This window comes from Erythrolamprus reginae, chromosome 8 (genome assembly GCF_031021105.1).
Source record: "Erythrolamprus reginae isolate rEryReg1 chromosome 8, rEryReg1.hap1, whole genome shotgun sequence".
Classification (NCBI taxonomy): Eukaryota; Metazoa; Chordata; class Lepidosauria; order Squamata; family Dipsadidae; genus Erythrolamprus; species Erythrolamprus reginae.
Window position 1 is genome coordinate 57,113,580 of NC_091957.1, and position 13,722 is coordinate 57,127,301.

Consider the following 13,722-nt stretch of genomic DNA (forward strand, 5'->3'; position numbering starts at 1 on the left):
AGACAAGGAAAAGAATAAGAGGAAAGGAGAGGAAAGGGAAGAGAAGGAAACGAAAGGAAGCAAAAGGGAAGGGATGGAGAGGAAAGAAAGAGAGGAAAGAAGGAAAGGAGAGGAAAGGAAAGGAAAGACAAGGAAAAGAATAAGAGGAAAGGAGAGGAAAGGGAAGAGAAGGAAACGAAAGGAAGCAAAAGGGAAGGGATGGAGAGGAAAGAAAGAGAGGAAAGAAGGAAAGGAGAGGAAAGGAAAGGAAAGAGAAGGAAAAGAAAGGGAAAGGAGAGGAAAGGGAAGAGAAGGAAACGAAAGGAAGAAAAAGGGAAAGGAAAGGAAAGAAGGAGATGAGAGGAAAGAGAGGAAAGAAGGAAAGGAAAGGGAAGGGGAGAGAAGGAAGAAGAAAGGAGTGAGGGGAGAGGAGGGAAGGGGCTACAACTGCAGCTTTCTCAACAATATTAGCAAGGCCACTGTCAAATAAGCTTCAATTATTTTGTAATAATTACACTAACTTTAATAATTTTGTTACAAATAAAACAACCTTCAAAGATTTTGTTATAATTCAATAAGCATTTATAATTTTGTTATATTAAATTCGTGCATTTCAAATGAATAAAATGGAAGTTCTCTGATCATTATTTTATAAATGTATTTAGCATTTCAAAAAAATCGTATTAGTGGTCTGCAGGGCTTAAAACGATGAATTAGAGTCCGTGGGATTTAAAAATATGAATTTGGTGGTCCGTGGGGTTTAAAATTATGACCTTAGTGGTTCCTGAGGTCCAAAAATTTGGGGACCCCTATCTATTCTATTCTATTCTACATTCTATTTTTCTATTCTATTTTCTATTCTATTCACACACACAACCTAACAACCTAATCAATAAAATAGCCCTAAAAAAGACAAAGGATGAAGCACCTCATGGCGAAAGCGGGAATCGAACCAGTGGTCCCCTAAAACCAATTCATTAAGCCAGCCGCCACGCCCACGCGCGTCGCCGATTCGGCGCCGGCTCTGTTCTCCCCCCACCCTCCGTCCGGCCCGAGGCGAAGTTCCCCGAATGCCCGAGCCCCGGGTGAACGCATGCGTTCTACCCTTCCTCAGCTGCCGCCCCCTCAGCCAAAGGGCTGCGGGGCGTGGCCTGGTGCCGCGCCTGCGCCGTTCGCTCCCGCCGCCGTCCCCCGCGTCCCTTCGACAGTTCCGCGCCACCGGCCTGAGGCGGCAGCCGGCGGCGGAGGCTTTGGCGGCGTGTGGAGGGAAGGCGGCTCCGGTCCGCCGCTCGGGGGGGCGAAGATGGCAGAGGGGAGCGGCGGAGGGGCGCCTCCCGGTGTCCCCACGCCGCCTGCCTCGACCCTGAAGGGGCTGCGGGAGCAGATGGGTGAGAGACCCCCCGCCCCCCTCAGAACCCCCCCAATTTTACCCCCCCAAACCCTCCCTTGCCCCTCCCTAATTGGGGGGAGTGGTCCCCTCAGCCCCCCATTACCCTCCCCAACCTTGACCTCAAGACCCATCATCCGCGGGGGGCGGGGGGGGGGGTCAATTCAGCCCGGCTTGATGGGACTGTGGGCAGATACCTTGGGGAGGGGCTCTCTGGGGGACAGGATGGGGGATTATGGGTCTTTGGGGAGTCCCAAATGACTGGACTACAGAACCCATCATCCTTGAGGGGGCAGGTGGGGAGGGGGTCAATTCAGCCCGGATTGATGGGACTGTGGGCAGATGCCTCCCTAAAACCTGGGAGGAGGGGCTCTATTTGGTTTAGGGCAGGGGATTATGGGTCTTTGGGGAGGCCAAGTGACTGGACTACAGGACCCATCATCCTTGGCAGGGGTGTAATTCAGCCTGGCCGCAGGGGGCGCTGTGGACAAATACACTCTACAAGGCTTTCTGGGACAAGTAGGGGGAATCTATTTGGGATAGGATGGGGGATTATGGGTCTTTTGGGAGTCCAGGTGGACTACAGGGCCCATCATCCTGTTAATCCCCTGAGCAGGCAGTAATTGATCCCTGTTGGAGTTGGTGATTCTGAAAGGGGGTTGTGTTCAGATGCCTCCACCAAAAATCCTGAGGGGGGGTCTCTTTCTGAGATAGGGTGGAGGGGTCTTTGGGGTGCCTGATGGGGCTGGTAGTCAGACACATCTGCGAGGCTGGCTTAGGAGGGGCTTATGGGGTCCTAAGTACCTTATTTTGACACCTCCCTTTTAATCCAACCCTTTTTAAATTGTGTTTTATATTGTTGTAGCCCATTGGAAATGGTTGGCATAGAAGTCAAATAAATTGAATTAAATTATTTGTTTCCTGCCTTGAAAGACCTTTTCTACCCCTGCAATCCCCCCCAACCCTTATACTCATTTATCCTTCCCCCCCCCCCATTTTATAATCCCAGGCAACCTCACATCCCTCACCCCAATTTAGGACCCTCTTCCCCCCACCCTCATCCCTTCCAAGCCCCCCACCCCATTAGTCATTCCTCCCCTCCCTCCTTCCTCTTTCCCAACCTCCTTTCTCAGCTCTCTTATCTACCCCCCCCCCCCAAATGCTGGAGGTTCCCTTTTTCTGGGCTTGAAGGGCCTCCTCTTCCGCCCGGCCTCCGTCCCCTCCGCTTTCCTTCTCTTTATTTTGCGGACAAAAGAAACCTTTGCAGTTTTGAGGAGACCCAGAGGAGATCTGGAGGTCTTGCCTGTTTAATCCTTCCTCTCTGCCCCCCCCCCCCCCCATAATATCCTTGGCTTTAAAAAAGCGTCTGAAAATCTGTTTGCATTCACTCTTTTTTCTCTGCAGCAGTCAGAAAAACACAGAGAGAGAGAGAGAGAGATGAGAGAAAGAGAGTAGAGAGATGATAAGAGATAGATAAATAGAAGGTAGACAATAAGAGAGAGATGAGAGATGGATGGATGGATAGATAGATGGATAGCCAATGAGAGAGAGAGAGAGGATAGCTGGATGGATGGATGGATAGATAGATAGATGACAGGATAGATAAGAGATGGATGGATAGATAGATAGATAGATAGATGATAGGATAGATAAGAGATATGTTAGAAGTAGTTTATATATGAAGACTTACTATATAAGGTAAAACAAATTTCTTCTTTTCATTTAAAACAATGAGTTGATTTAAAATATTTTTAATGTATTCTTTTTTTCTGTATTGAAATTTTACTTCTAGAATAAGTGGGGAAGATGCAACCCCATTTTTATGTTAAATGTATGTTTGTCAGTTTTGTCTATTTTATGAAAATTAATAAAATTTATTGGGGAAAAAAGAGATAGATAGATAGATAGATAGATAGATAGATAGATAGATAGATAGATAGATAGATAGATGATAGGATAGATAAGAGATAGATAGACAGATAGCTGGATGGATATATGAGAGAGAGAGATTGATTGATAGATGATAAGTTACATACACTCTCTCTCTGGGAGATAGTTTAATTACTGCCTGATTAAAGCAGAATTCCTATTTGCTTATCAATTAATGCGGAGGGGGGGAGATTTGCTGAACAATTCCTTTTCTTGCTGCAGCTCTGATTTCCTGGAAGATCAGACCCAACCTTAGCTGGCAAGTGTCTTTAACAACCCCCGAGGCACCGTCTCACTTCAACCACGGGACATAATCACCCAACTGATGTATTTTGATCAGAAAATACCTAGCCGTCTTTTGAAGCTTAGTGTTGGCTGCGGTCAGGATGTGTGAATCGCCAAATTTAGCTGCCTTGAAAAGGAAACTAACCAAAATAATAAGTTGTCAGTACTTTCTGATTGTGATGATTTGGGTTGTGTAGTACTTGGCAACCAAGGAAGGGGGAAAGGTGCTTCAGAACACGTGGAGTTACAAACACCACACCTGTGTGTGGTTCTTATTTCAAAAAAACCGTGGCTTCTAGCAATGCCAGGGCAGCATGAAAAAGAGATGAACCCTTCCAGGAAAGGTGTGGCTTTGAGAGAGCCACACCCACCCTGAAGCATCTTTTTGCTTTCAAATCCAGTGGCGTGCCGCCCTGTACATAAATAGAGGTAGTCCTTGACCTAAAACAGTTCATCTCAGGGACTGCCTTCTGCTGCACGAATCCCAGCGACCAGTTAGGTCCCACAGAGTGGGTCTTCTCCGGGTCCCGTCAACTAAACAATGCCGCTTCGCGGGACCCAGGGGAAGAGCCTTCTCTGTGGCGGCCCCGGCCCTCTGGAGCCAACTCCCCCCAGAGATTAGAATTGCCCCCACCCTCCTTCCCTTTCATAAGCTGCTTAAAACCCACCTCTGCCGCCAGGCATGGGGGAATTGAGATACTCTTTCCCCCTAGGCCTTTACAATTTTATGCATGGTATGTCTGTATGCATGTTTGGTTTTTTATTATAATGCGTTTTTAATTGTTTTTAGTATTGGATTAGTATTGTATGCTGTCTTGTTATTGCTGTTAGCCGCCCCGAGTCTTTAGAGAGGGGCAGCATACAAATCCAATAAATAATAATAATAATAATAATAATAATAATAATAATAATAATTTAGTGCCCGTTCAGAGTTACAAGCACAGGGAAGAAAAGGACTTAAGCAAACGTTCATCGCACCTGAAACTCTTTTCCAGTCTCCCCATTGATTCTGGGATCAAAATTCAGGTGCTTGGCATCTGAAACATAGAAGATTGACTGCAGAAAAAGACCTCCTGGTCCATCTAGTCTTCCCTTGATACTATTTCCTGGATTTCATCTTAGGATGGATCTGTGTTTCTCCCAGGCATGTTTAAATTCAGTTCCTGTGGATTTACCAACCACGTCTGCTGGAAGTTTGTTCCAAGCACCTACTACTCTTTCAGTCAAATAATATTTTCTCACGTTGCTTCTGATCTTTCCCCCAACTCACCTCAGATTGTGCCCCCTTGTTCTGGTGTTCGCTTTCCTATTAAAAACACTTCCCTCCTGAACCTTATTTAACCCTTTGACATATTTAAGTGTTTCAATCATGTCCCCCCTTTTCCTTCTGTCCTCCAGACCATACAGATGGAGTTCATGAAGTCTTTCCTGATCAGTTTTATGCTTAAGACCTTCCACCATTCTTGTAGCCCGTCTTTGGACCCGTTCAATTTTATTTTCTGACGAGGTCTCCAGAACAGAGCACAGTATTTATTCCAAATGGGGTCTCACCAGCTCTCTATACAGCGGGGTCACAATCTCCCTCTTCCTGCTTGTTATACCTCTAGCTATGCAGCCAAACATTCTACTTGCTTTAGGAAAAGATGCTAACCTGGGAGGGGGGGGAAGAGGCGTGTTCTGCCTGCTGATCAGCTTATTAATGTTGCTGTAATGCTTGTTAATGGTGCGCGGGAATGGCTCCTGCCATTGGTTTGGACTTGCTCTCCCCCCTAATTGAATTAAGGTGTCAGGGTTTATTCCCATCTCCCAAACAGTCTTAAGAGCAGATGGCTGGGCCTCTCCGTTGTGGTCTTATTCCTGCCTTCAGATTTAAAATCGAGTCCAGCCCTTCCTTTTCAAGCCTGGAAAATCTTGGCCACGGAGAACAAATTGGAAAAAGGACTTTTCCTTTTTCTTTTTTTTTGCATCTCCCGTGAGAAATGGGGATGACATTATCCCCATGAAGTCTTTGGTGAAACTGCGTGTGATGAAAAAGTTTGGGCTTGCTTATCTTGGGGTTTAAAAAAAAATAAAAATCCATTAATCGTCTCAGAGTGAGTTGGTGAAAGAAAGTACGGTACAGACTTTTGGTTCTCGTACTGGTTACTGCCTGTCGGTGTAGGATGGAATTGAAGCAGATGCTGTGTTTATCCCATGGCTCCGACTTCTTAATTTTGCAATGAAACTGCCAAGGATTCTAGCGGATGGTTTACAGGCCTAGGAGAGATAATTGCAGGTTGTATACTGCAGCTAAGCAAGAACAACTATTTTATCTTTCTTGAATGTTAAATTGCGAATAAGCTTCCAACTGCTTTCTCCTATCAAACAGGAGACCCATCCAAGCAACATGAGAAAATATTATTTTACTGAAAGAGTAGTAGATGCTTGGAACAAACTTCCAGCAGACGTGGTAGATAAATCCACAGTAACTGAATGTAAACATGTCTGGGATAAACAAATATCCATCCTAAGATAAAATACAGAAAATAGTATAAGGGCAGACTTGATGGACCAGGAGGTCTTTTTCTGCTGTCAGTCTTCTATGTTTCTATGTCCAATGGGCCTATACATTTGTCTCAGTATAGATATTTCATTTCATTCTTATTTCTTTATAATGACTTGATAAGGCTACGCATCGAATTCTGCATCAAGTTTTGGTCGCCACTATAGGAAAAAAACATGTTGAGACTCTGGAAAGAGTGCAGAGAAGAGTAACAAAGATGATTAGGGGGAATGGAGGCTAAAACATACAAATAATGGTTGAAGGAATTGAGTATGTCTAGTTTAATCAAAAGTATCTCAGGGGCTGCCACAAAGGAGTGGGAGTCAAGCTATTCCCCAAGGGTAGAACAAGAAGCAATGAGTGTAAACTAAACAAGGGGAGAAGCAACTTAGAACTTTTTAAAGAATAATTTAGGTTTTTTAGAATAATTCGTTAATTAATTGGATTTTTAGATATTTATATTATATACTGGTTTTTGATATTTATTTATTTATTGGATTTGTATGCTGCCTCTCTCCAAGGACTCAGGGTGGCTCACAGCATATCAAAAGAACATAGCAAATACATTTAAAATCCAATTAATGACTAAAAAGACTTAAAAGAAAAAACTCCAGTATAATTATAAACATGCATCCCATTCACTCCACAAAACATACTAGGACACTTTACAGGTTATATTTTGTTGATTCTTATATTGGGGCTATTAAATCGGGGCTTTAGAAATCTGGATGATCACTAGATAGCTGCAAAGAAATATTTGTATTTGTATTTGTTAGATATGCTGTAAGCCCCCCCCGACTCCTCAAAGAGGGGCGGCATATATAAGGAAGGAAGGAAGGAGGGAAGGAAGGAAGGAAAGAGAGAAGAGAGGGAAGGAGGAAGGAAGGAAAGAGAGAAGAGAGGGAAGGAGAGAAGGAAGGAAGGAAAGAGAGAAGAGAGGGAAGGAGGAAGGAAGGAAGGAAGGAGAAATTTCCTAACAGAACAATCAATCAGTAGAACAGCTTGCCTCCAGAAGTTGTAAATGTTCTAACAGTGGTAGTTTTTAAGAAGATGTTAGATAACCATTTGTCTGAAATGGAATCGGGTTTCCTGCCTGAGCAGGGGTTGGACTAGAAGACCTCCAAGGTCCCTTCCAACTCTGCTATTCTAATCCACTCTTGTCTAATCTATTCCTGTTCTGTTTGTCATTCTTAAAGAAGCAGCACAAAAAATTAACCCCGGCAATCACGGTTGGAGCTGTTACGTTGCCTAACCAGAGATATAAGGGGAAACTGGTTTATGAAGGAACAAGAGGATCAGGGGTTAAAATGCATCGTACATAATAGAAGCCTTATTGTGTGTCTCTTGGGAGACATGGAATTGCGGCTGCAGAGCGGACTGGTGTCGGTTGTGATATGCAGTGCTGGGCTCTATTGTCACGAGGGGTTGGGGCAGTGGAGCCAGGCACGTCCAGCAGCCTGGAGAACAAACCTCACTTAGGGAAAAAAAAGGTTTCAGTGGGTTTTCCTATAAGGGGTGTGTGTGTGTGTGTTTGGAGGGAGGAAGAGAACCCACTTCCACATCCTGAGCCCAGGGAAGTAAAACAAAGTCACAGGCTGATGAAAAGGAAGGCGGGAGCATGAAAACAGGAAACGAATATTGCACCTCAGGAACACGGGCAAGAATTAAAAATCCGTTGCTTTGTCCTTGATGTAACTTTGAGCATCTGAGCACATTTAGCAGGGAGATACGTATTTGATTTACCATATTTTTCGGCGTATAAGTGGCTTAAAATTCAGGTGCATCTTTATTTATTTATTTATTGGATTTGTATGCCGCCCCTCTCCGGAGACTCGGGGCGGCTAACAGCAACAGTAAAGCAGTGTACAATAGTAATCTAATACTAAAAATGATTAAAAACCCATTAATATAAAAACCAAACATACATACAGACATACCATGCATAGAATTGTAAAGGCCTAGGGGGAAAGAGCATCTCAATTCCCCCATGCCTGACGACAGAGGTGGGTTTTAAGGTGCTTGCGAAAGGCAAGGAGGGTGGAGGCAATTCTGATATATGGGGGGAGCTGGTTCCAGAGGGTCGGGGCCGCCACAGAGAAGGCTCTTCCCCTGGGTCCCGCCAAGCGGCATTGTTGTGAGACCTCTTGTTAAGTTCAAATGGTTGAGACTTGGCATTTCAATACTGTACTAGTGCTTTGTACGTAAAATTTTGCATCAAAATACATGCAATGACCACGAATGGATATAGGGCGCTTCACAAGAAGCTTTTGTCGGATGCTCATTGTGAACCTTTTGTTTAAAAACTTACATTAATAGATGTCTCTGTTCAATATCGTGACCCGAAATAACGCAATGGCTTTGCAGACTTTTAAGGAAGTTTTGGGAGCAAGATTTATTTTTGCTTGGGCTTATTTTCATCTCTTCAAACAAGCGGTGTTGAACTTGGTATGAAAATACAAGCTGTTTTACTTCCCCTCTCTTTGTTTTAACAGAAGTTTAATGCGTTTCCTCTTCTGGACAAAGGCAACTCTGGAAAGGGAATTCACTTAAAACAATGCCGTCCGGCCTTGGGAACTTTTAAGACCTGTGAATTTCAACTCCCACAATTCCCCAGGCAACATGACTGGGGAATTCTGGGAATTGAAGAAACATAGAAGACTGACGGCAGAAAAAGACCTCATGGTCCATCTAGTCTGCCCTTATACTATTTCCTGTATTTCATCTTACAATGGATATATGTTTATCCCAGGCAAGTTTAAATTCAGTGACTGTGGATTTACCAACCACGTCTGCTGGAAGTTTGTTCCAAGGATCTACTACTCTTTCAGTGAAATAATATTTTCTCACGTTGCTTTTGATCTTTCCCCCAACTAACTTCAGATTGTGTCCCCTTGTTCTTGTGTGCACTTTCCTATTAAAAACACTTCCCTCCTGAACCTTATTTAACCCTTTAACATATTTAAATGTTTTGATCATGTCCCCCCTTTTCCTTCTGTCCTCCAGACTAGACAGATTGAGTTCATGAAGTCTTTCCTGATCCGTTTTATGCTTAAGACCTTCCACCATTCTTGTAGCCCGTCTTTGGACCCGTTCAATTTTGTCAATATCTTTTTGTAGGTGAGGTCTCCAGAACTGAACACAGTATTCCAAATGTGGTCTCACCAGCGCTCTATATAAGGGGATCACAATCTCCCTCTTCCTGCTTGTTATACCTCTAGCTATGCAGTCAAGCATCCTACTTGCTTTTCCTACTGCCTACTGAAGTCCACAAGTCTTGGAAGTTTCCACAATTGGGCTTCCCTGATTTAAAGCTCTCAAGTTACTTGGCAAATGTGAACATCCAAGAAAAATGGTCTGTGATTGTACGTTCTATGTTGCATCTTGGATCCTCAAAATTTCAAACAGGATTTTTCCACCCTGCTTGCAAATTTCCCTTGTCCATTAGTCCCGCCTCTTCTCATTGATTGAAACTGGTAATTTAATCTCCCGGTGTCGTACAGCTGTTTTATGTTTGGACTATATATTGGGAGCGAAGTTGGAACGCTTGATTTGAAATAGGAATCTTAAAAACAGATGGAGCGCGACCTCAGTTCATTGCTTTTCCTGATTTCATACAGGGGGTCTTCTTTTTTGAGTGTGGTCCACCACACAAAGGTTTTTAGTCCTGAAGGCCCGGGTACATAATAAAACACAAATGTGGAACTTGTGGCAAACTCCCCAAACAGAACTACAAGTGATAACCTCTACTTACAAGCTTCATTCGTTCCGTGACCAGGTTCTTAAGTAGAAAAGTTTGTAAGAAGAAGCCATTTTTCCCATAGGAAGCAATGTAAAAGCAAATAATGCGTGCAATTGGGGAAACCACAGAGAGGGTGGAGGCCCTGTTTCCTCCCAGGAGATTCCTAGAGAGGCCCCACGGAGGCTTCTCCCCGCTTTTCCAGCCCTGTTTCCTCCCAGGAGATTCCTAGAGTGGCCCCACAGAGGCTTCTTCCTGCCTTTTCCAGCCTTGTTTCTTCCTAGAGAGGCCCCACGGAGGCTTCTCCCCACCTTTTCCGGCCCTGTTTCCTCCCAGGAGATTCCTAGAGAAGCCTCACGGAGGCTTCTCCCCGCTTTTCCGGCCCTGTTTCCTCCCAGGAGATTCCTAGAGTGGCCCCACGGAGGCTTCTTCCTATCTTTCCCAGCCTTGTTTCTTCCCAGAAGATTCCTAGAGAGGCCCCACGGAGGCTTCTCCCCATCTTTTCCGGCTCTGTTTCCTCCAGGAGATTCCTAGAGAGGCCCCCATGGAGGCTTCTCCCTGCCTTTTCCAGCCCTGTTTCCTCCCAGGAGATTCCTAGAGAGGTCCCACGGAGGCTTCTTCCTGCCTTTTCCACTTACAGTTTCGGAAGCTCGGGCTTGTAAAGTGAAAAATGGTTCTTGAGAAGAGGCAAAAAAATCTTGAACACCCGGTTCGTACCTAGAAAATTTCCTAAGGAGAGGTGTTTGTAGGTAGAGGTCCCACCTCATATGCTTTTCTTCCTGGTGACCCTGTGTATATATGCAGTGAATATATACATATATTGTGATATATTCATTGTTTCCAGAACTGCTGTTTAAAAGAAGCCACGCTGTTATGAGATTGTCTTAAGCTTTTAATTTAATTTAATTTATTTGCCCAATCCCATAGAACTCAGGGCAATCTTTTCATCAGACTAACCCAACAGGTCTAGCCACAGTTCAGAAACGGTGAAACTACTGGCCCTAAACTCCGGATTCGGAGAGAATTTCTTCTACAAAAATTAAGATTTGACTAGCATGATCCAAACAGCAATGGTTGTGTGAATGACTAATTTGTTGTGGCATTTTTCTTAACAGTTGCTGCGGCTCAAGCATTAGCTGAAGAAAGAAGGAACCAAGGTGGAGGTAGCAATGTTTCACTCCAGTCCCCAATAAGCACAAAAGGAAAACCAGGTAAAAATAAATAAATCTGTGTTTTTTTGTACGACTATTCTGTATTTTGACCTTGGGAGTAGTTCTTTGCATGCACCTCATATTTGCTCAAAATGTCCCTTCTTTTTTTATATATATATATTTTTATTAAATTGCATAAACAGACATGACATACATAACATGCAACACTTAGTGGAGCTACAGTCGCTCCGCTCAGAGTAGAAGTCGTCTTTGTGTTTAGAAAGAAAAAAAAAGTAAAAAAAGGAAAGATCTTGTCTTTGTTTAACACCGTCTATAAAATACTTAAAAATATCAATTATAAGGTAATAGATTAAAAAACACATCTAAAATATTAAAGAAAATATATAAAAATTTTAACATTATAGCTTAAATTAATCTAAAATAAGAGAAGAAAAAAGAAAAAAAGAGAGAAAAGAAAGTAAAGGAAGAAAAAAGGAGTTTACATTGATATTGTAAATAATCATCATCTAATACAATATGGCTACCAAATACTAGTGTATTTAAAATAGTATAACAATAAAGTTATCTCTTTTTCTTTGTATCCCACCAAATGTTTACCTTTTGCCAAACATCATAGAATTCTGATTCTTCTTGGTTTTTTAACTTGTTAAAGAATCAAAATGTGCCTTATTTTCAAACAACCCCTTGTGTATGGTGGCATTGTGTATTGGACAAAATCAATTAATCAATAAAATAAAAATTCCTGGGCTCCCTTGTATGGTGAGTCCCGGTAATTTCACGATCAGCAAAAAAAGGCAGACCCTGGGTGGAAATTTTCTTACAAAGCAATTAATTTGATTTACAAGACAGCCCTACTTAATATTAATATTCTGCAGAGCTATCAATTATTTAAAACAATGTAAGACAGTAACATATAAGGGTCGCCCAGAAAGTAATGCACCACATTTTTTTCCTACAACAATTATTTATTGAACACAATGAAACTTTCACACAAGAAGGAATGATGTTTCTTCTGCTCTCCCTATTTTTCCACATAACCTCCGTCCCGTTCTATGGCCTTCCTCCAGCGAGACACAAGGGCGTGGATGCCCTGTCGGTACTACTCCTGGTTCTGGTCACGAAGCCATTTCTGCCCTGTGCGAATCACCTCTTCATCATCCTCAAAATATCTTCCGCGACTAACCGTACTTCTGTCGACTGCAGATTCTCCATAAACTGTACCCAAACGTTTGTGAATGTTCCCAACAGTTTCTTTCTCCACTGTGAGAAATTCAATGAGGACATGCTGCTTGTAACGTACATCCCTTACAGACGCCATTTCAAAACACGGCTGCAGCCACGCTACCAGTCTGAAGAAACACAAAATTTACACACCCACTCCTGACAATTCAAATAATGTATATTTAAAGTTTTGCATTCGTACCATTACTGTTGGCTGAGAGAGAAAAAAAGTGTATTGCTTTCTGGGCGACCCTCATCGATCAATGTTTATACGAAGGTTTTATGATGATTGATTGACGGCTGAATATTTTAAATTCATGGGGTATTATTATTATTATTATTATTATTATTATTATTATTAATTAGATTTGTATGCCGCCCCTCTCCGTTGACTCGGGGCAGCTGACAACAATAATAAAACAGCATATGACAAATCTAATATTTAAAATAATTTAAAAACCCTTATTAAAACCAAACATACGTATGGAAAGCGGTTTAAAAATAATAATAATAATAATAATAATAATAATAATAATAATAATAATAATAATAATAATAGAGAAGACATTGATAACCAAAAAGAACAACAGTGAATGCCGATGACTTCTATTCACCAGAAAATAATTTGATATGCAACAAGACTGTAACTCTCCTTCTCTCAAGAGGAAATTGATGATATTTTTATGTTATTTGTAATTTTGTAATTGTCCAGGTGTTTTTCGTTTGTTTAGAAGTGTATGTATGTTTTTCTATTTTCTTTTTTGTGTATTGCAAATATTGCAAATATGTCAATGTATATATTTTATTGATTATGCTTTTTAAAACAAATTAATAAAAATTGCTTTAAAAAAAACCCCAAACATACATACAACATACCATGCATAAATTGTGTAGGCCTAGGGGGAAAGGAATTTAATGATGGTGTAATATTTTAACCTTTGTACATTGGAGTCCATTGGAGAAGGGCGGCTTATAAATCTAATAAATTTAATTCAATTCAACATTTGAATTTTATTTTTTTTCTCTTTCTCTCTTGCAGTGCTGGATGGTTCTCTCTTGAAATCAGACGAACGGCAGAGGCTCGCTCGGGAACGTCGGGAAGAGCGGGAGAAACAGCATGGTATGATCCCAGTCAGTCAACCTTCTGCACGCAAAGGTTTTTTTTAATACAGGGAGTCCTCAACATACGACAGTTCACTTAGTGACCGTTCTAAGTTACAACGGAACCGAATAACGTGACTCAATGTTTTTCACACTCAAGACCATTATAGCGTTATTTATTTATTTATTTATTACATTTGTGTGCCGCCCCTCTCTGTAGAATCGTTCCCTCCCAGAAGATGTATTTTTATTTTATTTATTTATGTCAAGTATGTATTGGTAGTATGCAAAGATATAACAATGTTTATATACTAGTTTATGATACTAGTAAGAGAGAGACATTAGGACAGGGGATAGAAGGCACGCTGGT

General features: G+C 42.1%; 1 protein-coding gene across 3 annotated transcripts in view; it reads left to right on the plus strand.

Annotated features, from left to right (window-relative positions):
• The first annotated feature begins 1,057 nt into the window (after positions 1 to 1,057).
• Positions 1,058 to 13,722, plus strand: part of MAP7D3 (MAP7 domain containing 3) — a 48,356-nt gene continuing 35,691 nt past the window's right edge. Inside the window, exons 1-3 of one of the 3 annotated variants that reach the window (XM_070759979.1) lie at positions 1,058 to 1,367; positions 10,974 to 11,069; positions 13,291 to 13,371. In XM_070759979.1, the coding sequence (XP_070616080.1) occupies positions 1,073 to 1,367; positions 10,974 to 11,069; positions 13,291 to 13,371 (472 nt within the window). In that variant the 5' untranslated portion in view covers positions 1,058 to 1,072. The remainder of the gene's footprint in view (positions 1,368 to 10,973; positions 11,070 to 13,290; positions 13,372 to 13,722) is intronic. The other 2 variants (XM_070759981.1, XM_070759980.1) reach the window with 2 other exon arrangements.